Source organism: Mustela lutreola, chromosome 4, assembly GCF_030435805.1.
Source record: "Mustela lutreola isolate mMusLut2 chromosome 4, mMusLut2.pri, whole genome shotgun sequence".
Lineage (NCBI taxonomy): Eukaryota > Metazoa > Chordata > Mammalia > Carnivora > Mustelidae > Mustela > Mustela lutreola.
In genome coordinates, this window is record NC_081293.1 from 157634404 (window position 1) to 157647708 (window position 13305).

The following is a 13305-nucleotide window of genomic DNA, read 5'->3' on the forward strand; positions in this document are numbered from 1 at the left end:
CACCCCCCCCAGGTCAACAACCTCAAGTCAGAATGGGGGAGCCCGGGTCGGGCATCCTGCCCTGTTCCATGTATGTCAAAAGACGGTGGATTAGTTGATGTTCTTTTTTAAAAATGGGAGATTGAACTGACACCAAATCTTTTCTAGTCAACAAAAGGAGTTCTGAGAAAAGGCAAAGAATTGTCCTAATGAAGCTACAAAGATGAAACAAATACATTTTTGCAATCTCTCCTTCATGACTACCTGTTTCCACCAGCATTTTCAGTGTTTATAAAGATACAAAAATTACATCAAAGCAAAGTTTCCAGTTATTGGAAACAGGTGTCTTTTTTGCTGCTTTGGTCCCTGAATGGCAGCCCTCCTTACCTCTCCACAAATATCCCAGCCTGCACTGCATGGACAATGCTCTTGAACCGCGGCTTCTCCTCACTCCTTCTGAGCATCATCCCCATCTGCCTGGTGAAGGTGGAAGCCAGCCAGTCTCGGACCTCAGAAGGCACTGCATCCGACTGAATGTCACTGAGCTCATCCTCCGTATCCAGAAGTCTCCTGAACAGGAAACACAACCAGGACACTGAGATTACACCTGCATTTGAAGCTCTCGGAACAGCTGTTCCTTTCCACCCCACCTGAATACACAGGTACAAAGAAACTGAACAAAAATGGCCACAAAAAATGCAGCCCCTTTTTGGTAAGGCTTATAAAAGTCACCATTGTCTTTCAGGATGGTTTGTTCTACCAGACTGTACAAAGAAACAAAGAAACCAGAGAAAGTCAAGTATGCTTCCTCTCAGGCTATGGGTCCCAGACCCACTCCCCTAAGGAGCCCCCAGTATCTTGTGGAATTTGAATTGGATCTAAATCTTCCATTTAATAATGCATTCACAGGGCGCTTTGCTTAGATGGACCATGTGGTGTTAGTTTGTGTTTAAAAAAAAAAAAAAAAAGAACATTTAAAGACTTTGCTATAGATAACAATACTGTATCACAAACTTCAGAGTTGCTAAGAGACTAGATCTTAATTGTTCCCACCACAAAAAAATAATTATGATTCTGTGGCATGATGGAGGTGTTAGCTAATGCTCTGGTGATAATTATATTACAATATATAAATGCCTTAACTCAACACATTATACAACTTAAAGCTATACAAAGTTATACATCAGTTATACATAAATAAAATAAATCTTTAATAAAAACAAATTTAACATAAAATAAAAATAATTTTTTAAAAAATTAAAAATTTTTAAAAGAAAAAGAAAGACTTTGTAAAATATTACCCAAATCACATCAACCCAGTCATCTGTGGTTATAAATGGAAATGATGTCAATTGATATTCATTCTACTTTGATAGAACAGTACAGAAATGTAAATTCTAAATTTAAGCAAAATTTCCAAAATAATGCAGTTCCTTATTTGAGCTCAGTGATTTAAGTCATCTGTAAGATATGCTTAGCTGATTTTTCAAATTTGTTCCTAGGTCAAACCACCAGAAGAGAACATAAATAATGGTAAGTTATAATAAAATTGTATTTTATACTTATATTAAGCCCTACTAAAAATAAGCTGTAATCAGGTATCAATAAAAAGAGTTTTTTAAAAAGGTTGTTGGGTTTTTTCTTTTTTATTTTTTCCTTTAGACACATCAATTGGAGGACGGATAAAATGTAACATTGGAAAAAATGATGCTATCAAATTTCCCTAAATTAGGCACTAAGGAAGTCACCAAAAACTAAACCACCACGTGCATACTCCTCAGATTTGTGAGAAATCCTTTCAGATTGGAATCTGGCATAGAGAAGTTAAGCCGAGAGAGGAGCCTGAATTAGGAAAGAGAAGAAAAGCCTTGCAAATTCACCACGTCAACATTTTTCAAAAGAAAAGTACTTTTGCTCCTTTCAGATGAATTTGGTGACAGGCAGTGCTTTAATACCTTTTGATAATTCAGGTGGGAAGAGTCTATTAAGAAAATTGATAATGTACAAGATCAAAGGAGGAATTCTGTGTCCTTAAGAGGAAAAATGCTTTAAGGTCACTTCAGGAACCTCCATTGACAGACAATGTGAATTAACACATGAACACAATTTTTAGGCTGAGGTTAACAGTGTGCAATTATTACAGTGGACCTCTAGACCTGAGAAGAAATCTTACCATGTTTTTAAAAATCACTTTTTCTCCTCTTCCATTATCTTACTTCATTATCACAATGGCCATGTCAGAGAAGTTTAGTTAGCTCTCTTTCCCATGAGGAGGCACAGAGGCTAGGAGAGAGGTCCAAACTTCATTTTGTGGAAACCCAAGCTCCATCACCCCCCATTTGAGTGGTACCCCATTACAGGCCAAGGGGGACATTTCAGAAAAGCCACATAACAGAAAACCGACCCTCAGTGTACTAACTTTTTGACACATTTTGCTTACCTGGTTTCATCAATGTACACAGATTCAAGCACCGTGGCTGCATATTCCAAATTCTTCTTAAGATCTACCACTGAAGCCTCGCCTCTCTCTAATTGTTTGACCAAAGACCGTAACCTAGGGGGAGAAAAGACACAACTAAATTAGAATAGAGAAGACCACGAATAATCCTACAATCCCAGCAGCACATTTTACAGGCACAGAGTATTTTTATTTATTCCAATTTACCTGGAAGGAAAATAGAAATCTAATGATGGAGCTGACCAGCATTTCTCAAAGGAGCAAATTATTAAAAAAAATGTATACGATTTCGCCATTGTGAAGCAAGAACAACAATGTTCTCAACCACCAGGCACAGACCACCCCAAGACCTTCTAGCTGTCTTTTATCTTTCTAAGAATTCCTTAAATTAGCAATGTTGCTGCTTCTCTAATTTCAATTTTTTTTTATTTTAATTGGATATAGTAAAGCATGAGCCACACCAACGTCACCAAATACCACTTGAGATTCTGCTATGTTAAAAATTAAACTGTTTGTTCAGCCATGACCAACTTCTTGAGCCTGCATGAGCAATCTCATGGTCAAAGCATATTCCAAAACAGGTGAAGAGATTCAGAGCACCAAAATACCCACAGAGGGCTACATAAGGAATACACAAAGATAAATTACTTTACTGGGCAAGAGGAATTCCTCTAGGAGTAGATAAATACCTCAGCTTTAAGGAAAAAAAAAAGAGAGAGAGGCTGGACGGTAAAGCAAAGTACTGAAGACAAGATCTTCCGCTAGTCAAGTGTTTCAGAAAGTGTAAGAGAAATGATAAAGTAGGCTCTTTCATTTACATCAACATTATCCCCACAGGGAAGGGGTTAGTATATATGAGAGCAAAAAAATAACAACAGATGATCAAAGTCCAGTAACTGAGAACATTGTAAAAATCAGAGATGTGGAGGTTGGACAACTCCTCGGGCTGTTTGATGGCCAGCAAAGGAAAGAACAGGAGCTTTGAGGACAACCTTGGGTTTGAGCCCCGCATCACAACATATTAGCTATGTTATACCAGGTAAGATATTTAACTTCCCTGAGTGTCAGCTAAATGATGGAGATCCAACCACCAAATTTTCTAAGTTGATATAAAGTTAAATCAAACTTTATATCATAAATAATATATGTAATATATGTGATATATGTGATGTGATATTAATATATTCACATCAAACATGAGGTTTTTTGAGCTTTATTTAATATAATTAACATATCACATTGTGTAAGTTATACACCATGGTGATTGGATACACATATATATTGCAAAACAATTACCACAATAAGGTTAGTTAACACATCCATCATCTCAGACAATTATAACTTTTTTCATGGTGAGAACATCAAAGATTTACTCTTAGCAACTTTCAAGTATACAATATTTGAAGCTAATAACTTGCTAATTATAATTACCAAAACACATTAGATCCCCCGAATTTATTCACCTCAAAACTAAGTCTATATTCTTTGACCAGCATTTCCCCTTTCCTGGTTGTTTTTCTAAAGGCAATTGTTACCTTCATTGTCACTGTTGTTATTCAGTGACCTTGATGATCCCAGGCAACCAGATAGGAAACATTCTAGCAATATACTTAAGATTATTATCAAGTCTTCATCTCCCAAGTCTGTTTGCACTCTCCTGACTTCAAAATATTCTCAAGATTTGCCGTCCTAAGTGAGGATAGTTTACTTTGTGGCAAGGTGTAAATTATTCCCCTCCAGATCTCCATGAAAACGATCAGCAGTAAAGACTGAGGAAAAACTCTGGATCCACCTTAAACAGTATGATCAGCCATACAAAAGAAATTCCCAGGGATTTCAACAATGTAAAATACAAAAGAAATGAGATTGAGCGTGGTCACTACCTGACTTATGACTCTCCAACATGTTAACAGGAAGTAGACAAAGGAAACCAGCAGAGGCCTCTGTGGGCCCAGAGGTGAGGATCAGCCCTGTGGTTCCCATTAGGAAGTGTTCTGGGTTTCAGGGACAGCAGGACAGGGAGTTGGCATGGAAGGGCTTACCAGTCACTCACACAGAGTGGACGGCCAGTCTGCCAAAGAATGGGGAGATTGTAGCTGTGAGCCCTGAGATCTATTCCAAATAAGGTTTGGGAGTTCTTTAGCAAAACACATTCCTGGCTAGGTTTGCCTCTGATTTTGACTCTCACCTCCAGGGGCCCAACCACCCCCAAGCTGTCTGGACTCTCAACTAGCAAAGTAAAATGAAGGTAAATTTAAGAATTTTTTAAATTTTCTCTCTTCATTTGGGGCTTGAAGATTCTACCAGGAATTGACATGACACTCTATTGAGAGATTGAGAAAACTAAGAGGAAAAATGACGAAAAGAAAAAAAATGACTAGGCAAATATAACATTAATAAAAATCAGAACCATATAATCCTGTCCACCTATAATAGGTCTTCCATAAGAAATAAACAAACTTAAGCAGCTTTAATCGAATAAGTTTTCCTAGACTGAAAAAAAATCTTTATAAGCAGATAAAAAGGGATCAGATAAAACCAGGAAAAAAAATACATAAAAACATCCAACATATGCTGTTGTAATTTTCTATTTCAAACAATAGAGAAAAGAACTGGCAAATCTTAGAAAATAAAATAATATGACTTAGAAAGTAACAGAATGTAAGTTGGCCATAGACTTCTACCATGCCAAATACCATAAAGCCATTTAACAGTCATACCGTTTTTTGAGAATAATGTGGTATAATTTAAGATATCTATGTCTATACCTATATTTAGTAGAATTGCCAAAAAACATATTCTCAGGTGTGGGCAAGTTCAAAATTTCATCATTAATATGATTTTCTAAAAAACAAAAACAAAAAACTTGAAGGCATATTCTAGAACAGTGATCTTTCAAGGGTGGGAGTAGATTCCTAGGTCTCCCATTAAGTGGACTACGGATATGTGACTTAGATTTAACAAAGCCCATCTTTACAAAATAGACAAGTAGTTTCAAAAGAGTTTTTAAAAGTGGCAGATGAAATACAGTGCTAATTATGCGAAGTCAAGTAAATATGAAAATGACTGACACTTCTTTTCCTAAGAGAAAAGAAGTTCATAGTAGAAGGGCTTCCTACATCACTTTCGTGAACTAAAAACCAATGATAATCAGTCAAAAACAATTGAAATGACCAAGAACATCATATAGAGTTTCAATTTGAATCCATGATTATGAACGATTCCCGCTCCCAGGAAAGCACAGTATTAGGCAATCAAGCCCGGAAGAGCTTCCTATCATCCTGGGATCTGGCAGCCAGGGCCACAGGCCAAAGCAGGGGTGAGGTGCCTGGTGAAAGCATCACCTGGAATTCCATTCAACAGTTCAGACCAGAGCACTGAAAACCACCTCCCCTGGAAAGTTCCAGGCTGAGTGCCACAAGTAGCAGAAAATCAAGAGTGCGGGGCTCCATCCTGATGTAGTCTCCAAGAGTACCAGACCAACACCAGGCACACCCACATTTATATAGCCGGTGTGAAGGTCTGCCCTGACAGATAGTTGTAAACAGAAGCAAAACACATAACCCAATGGCTTCAACAAATCCAGAGAAGAAATAATATAGAATGAAGTATCTTTAGGATACATAAAAAGTACTAAAAATTCATATCTACTTCTGTTTCTCGGCTTGTGAGATGAGTAAAAGGTTCTGTCAACACCCTGGCAGACATAAAGGAAACCTAGAACACACCCACTGTGTTTAAGAACACCTAGCTGACATCCACCTCTCTTTATTCAAAAACAACCAAACAGAAAAAATATATATATCAACAAAAAGATTTCAGCATTCAAGAATGCAAAGAATACCACACTCAAAATGCAGAGAAAAGAATCACTTTTTTAAAAAAGATTTTATTTATTTATTCGACAGAGAGACAGAGATCACAAGTAGGCAGAGAGGCAGGCAGAGAGAGAGGGGGAAGCAGGCTCCCTGCTGAGCAGAGAGCCCGATATGGGGCTGGATCCCAGGACCCTGAGATCGTGACCTGAGGTGAAGGCAGAGGCTTTTACCCACTGAGCCACCCAGGTGCCCAGGACTCACTTTTTGAAAATAAAATGTACGAATGGCAACAAATGTACTAATAGTAAATTTTAGGGAACATCTACTTTGAGTTCAATAAAATTCAAGAAAGCGTGGATCTGTGAAACAAAGGTGAAAGCTGAAATCATAATGTAATAAAAAGCAAATCTACTGAGACAAGAAAAGAAATTACAAAGAAACAAAATCTGACAATAGAAAGACTACATGAACTTTAAAAAATAAAAAGTAAATGGTGACCAACTTTTTAGACACCAAGCTCCTATTTGGACTGGCACCCACCAGGTACAATCCATACCTGTCCCTGCCCACATAGCTGCCGGCATTATGCTTTATACAGCTGTCACACAAGCCCTGGAAGGTTCCAGATGTCCTACTGTCAAGTATTATTGGGCTCGAAGAGAGCATTCAGGTGGGTGTTCCTCCATTGGTCCCTTCGTCCACCCTCTCCTCTTTATCACTCCTGGAACATGATGCCCCATCCTTCCCCACCTACCACCTGCCTCTTGGTGAAATTGCTGCTTCGTGAATGAAAAAGTTTCAAATGGGCCCTTTCTCCACTGACACCAACGAGATTCAAAAATTTTGAAAATTCCTGAAGTTTCTGGGAATAAGGGGGCATCCTCGCCTGTTTTCCATCACAGTTTAGGTTTTCCCTAGATCTGAATCCATCTTAAGAAGGGTTGCCTGAAAATAGCCTTGTTATAAAGTATCTCATAGCCACGTTATAAAGTATTTTTGTTAACCCTGGAGAACACTAGCTAAGGCGGGAAGGCTCCGATGCCTTCCTTTGCTCTCCTCCTGAAATCCGTCTGGATGTTTTTCCATGTGGGTTCATTTCACCTAAAAGCCTATGTCCCCAAGGACAGATCCCATGGTAAGCTGTACACCATATAACTAGCTATTTAATACTATTCATAAATAATTCTGGTTCAGGCACCTAAAGCAGGAGAGGGAGGGAGAAAGTTGAAGGAGCAGAAAAGGAAATATACAACAATAACAATAATAAAGTTCCTCTTCTAAGTGAATGTTCATAGTTTCCAGCACTCCATCCATTTCTGTCACCATGGCTGCCAGATAATAGTTCCAATATAGAAGTGCAACACCATTTTAGGAATAGCTTATGCTTTCAAACTTTGGCAACACGCCTTTCTGTTAGGATAGCATGTAATTTCGTTGTGGATGAACCACGGCAGCCTTACGGGAGTCCTCCGTTTCTCCACAGACACTGTTTTCTACAGGCTTCCTGGCTATAAGACATAAGATGAAATGCTGTGCTTCTTCAGTTTTCTGTGCCCTCAAGCCCAGGGCAAGTCCCGGATGCTGAGTTACCTTGAGACTATGCAATTATCTGAAATGCATAAAAGCGTCACAAGAGAGGAACTAAGGAAGGAAAGGCTGAACACTGTATTTTGGAATTTAAAAAGGCTGTTGGAATAGAAAAGAGAATGTCTTCTTTTTTCTTTTTTTTTTTTGCACAAAGATAATTTCTAGGGCTAAGGGGGTTGATTTTATTATGAAATAACTTTTCCTTTTTATTTTTTAAAGATTTTATTTATTTATTTGACAAAGAAAGAGAAAGAGTGAGAGCAGGGACACAAGCAGAAGGAGTGGGAGAGGGAGAAGCAGGCTTCCCATGGAGCCCAATGCAGGGCTCAATCCCAGGACACTGGAATCATGACCCAAGCCAAAGGTAGACGTCCAATGACTGAGCCACCCAGGTGCCCCAAGTTTTTCTTTTTTTAAGTAGGTTCCATAGCCAGCATGGAGCCCAGCGCAGGGCTTGATCTCATGACCCTGAGATGGAGACCTGAGCTGAGATCAAGAGCTAGATGCTTAACCAGACTGAGCCAACTGGACCCCCCAGGAGATAACTTTATGACTCAACTTCATAACCCAGAAAATTGCCCTACAATGAACTAGGCACTATTCCCCACCCTAGTAAGGTCCTGAAAACCCTATAATACTATGCCTTGAAAGCATACACATGCGCTGAGTTTTACACACGACTACAATGAAATAATCAGAAAAGCCTATGGAGCAAAAATAAATTGGAATAAAAAGCCAGGAAACGTGTTTTCTTATGTCTGTCCTTTCTGCCCAAGGTCATTCCCTCTGAGAATGGTGAGTAACTCCTAAAATGCCGGGGTGGCCAACGACAGGCTTTGTTTAGTTTGAAAGAACATAAAAGGGAACTGGATCTTTTAAAACACTTCCTGTACATGTCTCAGTGAATCATGAGTCCTACAAACTCTTTTGAATAAAAACCTCAATGCTTCAGCTTATCACATCCGTGTATTTGTAAGGCAAAGGCATCTCTTGTGTACTTTTCACACACCTGTTTCCTCCATGTCACTCCCATCCCTCTGTCACTTACCTAAATGCCATAGAAAGAAAATTAAAACAATTCCTCCAAATGGGATACTCTAAGTGACCTTCAGGCGTATGCTTTAATGCCATCTGAGTGTTCTTCTGGTCATTTGTTTGTTTTTATAATTAATTAAGATGGCTGCCCTTGAAACACTCATTCAATATTTGATGTGTGCTTTCTGGGTGCAGGCACTGTGACAGTCTCTAACTATCCAGAAAGAGAAAATGCAGTGCCTTCCCTTAATTAGGGAAGATGAAGGCTCATCAGCCCCTACCTCGAGGTATAGCAAAGCATGAAGAGGTGGTGAGGGTGCTAAGAAAGCATATACAAAACACAAGGCCCTCCCTTGAGGACGGGACATCAGAGCCACTGGAGGCCACCTAAGTATCAGCCAGGCAAGCAAGATGGGATTAAAAAAAAAAAAAATGGCAAACTCTGGACTGAGAGAACAGCCAGAAGACTGTGATCCATGCAGGGAAATCCATGGGTAGCTGGAGCTTAAGGATATGTGAAGAGATAAGACATTAGAAGAAGGCAGAAAGAAACTAGACCCTGGTGGGCTTATCATGCCAAGCTGAAGAAATTTAATTTTTTCCTGGAGATATTAGGGATCCCCTGGAGAATTTTTAAATCGGGTAGGGGAATGATATGATAAGATCTGCATTTTAAAAGATCGATCTAGCCACAGAGTAGAGGAGAGCTCGTCCTTAACAAATGGGAAAATTGTATACATTTTTGTTATAATGAGGTTTGTCTTGTAGCCTGAACAGAGTAGTACAAATATCATCTCTCATGTGATAGTCCCATGGTAAGATGCTGCAAGAGTTTGGTGGTAGTATGGATTACTGCTTTTCATAGTTTCTGAAAAAGGACTTATTTTAGGCATGTGGCTTCCTGATTTAGTTACCTCCAAACCAAAAGCAAGAAGACCATCAAATTGATGACTGGCAAAAATGGACTAGTTATGTAACTTTTACCTTTTGCTAATCTCATAAATAAAAGACAATTTTGTTTTTATGGTTCCTAATAATACATGCTTAGGCAGATATTCAAAGAGATTTAAATAGATAACTGGGCTCTAATTACTCTTTCACATAAGAAAAAAACCAGCTGTCTAAGTCCATATCTATATTTTAACATACTTCTCTGTATAAGTCATCAATGATTAAAAAAAAATAATAAGGTTATAGACTTTAAATAGCATCACTAAGAAAACTGAACTAATTAAACACATACTGAACACTACACCCAGTTGCAGAATAAACACTCTCTTCAAGTGTATAAGTAACAGTTATCAAAACTGACCATAGGCTGGATCATAGCAAAAATCTCAACATTAATTCCAAACAACTGAAATCAGACAGTGTTCTTTAACAACAGTGTAAGTCAGGCTGCAATCAATAAAAAAAGTGATTTAAAATATTCTAAATGTTTGGGGGTGCCTGGGTGGCTCCAGGTAGACTTGGTTAAGCCTACCTTCAGCTGAGTTCATAATCTCAGGATCCTAGGATCAAGTCCCACCTGCTTCCTCCTTTGCCCCTTCCTTGTGCCCTCTTCCCACCCCACTCATGCTCTCTCTTGCTCTCTCTCAAATAAATAAAATCTTAGAAAGAAAGAAAGGAAGGAAGGAAGAAAATATTCTAAATGTTTGAAAATTTGGGAATATACTTCTAAATAATCATGGGCCAAAGACTAAATGAGAAAATAATTCTAAATATTAATGAAAAATCATACATCAAAACTTGCAGCATACAAGTAAAGCAGTTCTAAGAGGGAATATATAGACTTAACTAAATATATTAGAAAAGGAGAAAATCTGAAAATAAGTGATTTCATTATCCATCTGAAGAAATTAGGAAAAGAATAAATTAATCCATCTCAAGAAACAGAAAAAGAACAAGTTAATTTAAAAAAATGATAAGGTGCCTGGGTGGCTCAGTTGGCTGGACAACTGCCTTCGGCTCAGGTCATAATCCTGGAGTTCCAGGATTGGGTCCTGCATCGGGCTCCCTGCTTGACAAGGAGTCTGCTTCTCCCGCTGACATTTCTCTACTTGCGCTCTCTCTTTCTCATTCTCTCTCTCTCAAATAAATAAATAAATAAAATCTTTAAAAAAAATGATAGCAAAAAATAAACACAGTAAACAAAACTTCATTAAGTAGAAAGCAAACTTATACCTAGGAAATCAACAAAGTCAAAATAACAAAAACAACAACAAAAATCGGGGCACCAGGGTGGCTTAGTCCTTTAGATGTCTGCCTTCAGCTCAGGTCATGATCTCAGGGTTTCAGGATCAAGCCCGTATCAGGCTCTCTGCTCATCAGGAAGTCTCTTTCTCCTTCTTCTCTATGCCTCCTCTCTTCTTGTATGTTCTCTCCCTCTCTCCAATAAATAAATAAAATCTTAAAAAAAAAAAATCAGCAAAGCCAAAAGCTAGGTAACTAAAGAAAGTTTAGTTGAATATTCAATAATTCAAATAATTGAAAAGTTTAATAAAATGGATAACTCAAACAAGACTGATCAAGACAAAAAAAAAAAAAAAAAAAAAAAAAAAAGCACAAATAACCAAATAACAAGGATAAAAGAGAAACTATTACTACATATCCTACAGACTTTTAAAAGTACTAAAAAATATAAATAATTTTGTGCAGATACATTTAAAAATTTAGATGAAACTTTAAAATCCATGAAAATATTTCAAAACAGACATAAGAAAAAGATACCATAAAAAGACTTCTATATCTATTGAAGAAACTGAATACACAGTTTAATATTTTACTACCAGGAAAACTACAGTGCTAAATCACTTTATCAATGAATTCATCTAAACCATTCAAAGAGGAAATAACACAATCTTCCAGAGAAAAACAAAAAAGGAAGTATTTTCCAGCTCATACTTTTGCTTCCAAAACCAAAAGAGAATGTTATAAGAAAAGAATTACAGACCAGTCTCTCATAAACATAGATGCAAAAATCCTAAACAAAACTTAGCAAATTAAATCCAGAGAGAAATAAAATGGAAAGCAAACACCAAGCACACTTTGCAAGAATGCAAGCTTGTTTTAATATTTTAAATCAATGAATAAATATTATTCATTATTTTAAAAGGAAAGAAAGGGGAAAAAATCACTTGATACAATCTTCAAAACAAATTTAGAAAAAGTATTTGAGGAAACACCTATTCACAATAGATTTCTTCCCAAAGAAGGAGAAAAAGTAGATTTTCTACATCTGATACCAGGTCTTTAAAACCAAAGTACTACAACAAACATCATAATACATAATACTAAAATACAGTAAGCTTTCCTGTTGAGCTAGCTAACTTACCATGGGGCCATCTATTACCACTACTTCCCTTCAAGCCTGCATGGGAACTTCTCACCAGCTCAAGAAAGAAAAGAGAAGAAATAAAATGTATACAGACTGCAAAAGAAAAAATAAAATTATTAATGCAGATGAAATCATACATAGACAGGATATCTAAAATAATTTACAAAGGAAGTATTGTGATTAAAAGATGAATTTAGCAAAGTCACTGAATAAATAGCAATAAACAATTGGAAAAGGGTACTACTACAAAAAATCATAATAAAAAGTATACAGAAATAAACCTTATAAAAGACAAAAAAGAACTCTATAGAGAAAAACTATAAAATATTTTTAAGAGATATATAAATGGCCTAAATAAATTAAAGAATCCACATTCATGAAATTTAAACCTCAGGGTATTTAAGAAATATGAATTCTGCCTAAATTGATCTATAGACACAAACTAATCCCAAATAATAAATTCTCTGCAGGTCATTTGGTGGAAACCGACAGGCTAATTCTAAAATTTATTTGGAAATGCAACCAAATATACCCAATATGGTTCTGAATAAAAAGGAACAAAGCTGATGAATGTATACTCCCAAATACCAAGTCTTATGAAGTTTTCAGTTCTGGGGCTGTGTCCCTCTACCACTGCGCTATTCCAGCCTTCTCCTCTCAACGTTCAGCTGGTTATGTATAAGGATGTGCACCTGTCCTTTTATATTAATATACGCACAACATAAGCAGGCAAGGGAACCTGCACAAGAATAATTAAAACAGCTAAACACAAACTGCTTTTGAATTATCCTGTTCTCCATGTGACTGTTCTGGTCCATCAGCATGGGCCCATTCTTTGGATGCTAACTCTCTTGGTTACTGTGGATGATGAATATTTGCATTCCTTTTGTTTTCATGAAGCTACACCATGAAACATACCTGCACAGTCAGTCTTCTTCTGCTTTCGGTTCTACAGAGTATATCTCCTTTCAGGATGCATGTTTGTGGGCGAGAGAGGGAGTGAGCATGTGTGCACACGCATGCCAGCTCACTAGCAACACTAGACAGAAAACTCTGTTCAGGTCAAAAGAAGGTTTCTATTTTGATGGTCT

The 13305-nt window shown here is 37.4% G+C and overlaps 1 protein-coding gene across 11 annotated transcripts in view; it reads right to left on the reverse strand.

Annotated features, from left to right (window-relative positions):
* Window positions 1-13305, reverse strand: part of PDE1C (phosphodiesterase 1C) — a 523080-nt gene that overhangs the window by 101816 nt on the left and 407959 nt on the right. For 10 of the 11 annotated variants that reach the window (XM_059171502.1, XM_059171508.1, XM_059171509.1 and 7 more), the window contains 2 exons: window positions 2420-2533; window positions 367-549 (listed from right to left, as the gene is read on the reverse strand). In XM_059171502.1, coding sequence (XP_059027485.1) covers window positions 367-549; window positions 2420-2533 — 297 coding nt within the window. Of the gene's footprint in view, window positions 1-366; window positions 550-2419; window positions 2534-12211; window positions 12308-13305 lie in introns of all 11 variants that reach the window. The other variant, XM_059171513.1, reaches the window with a different exon arrangement.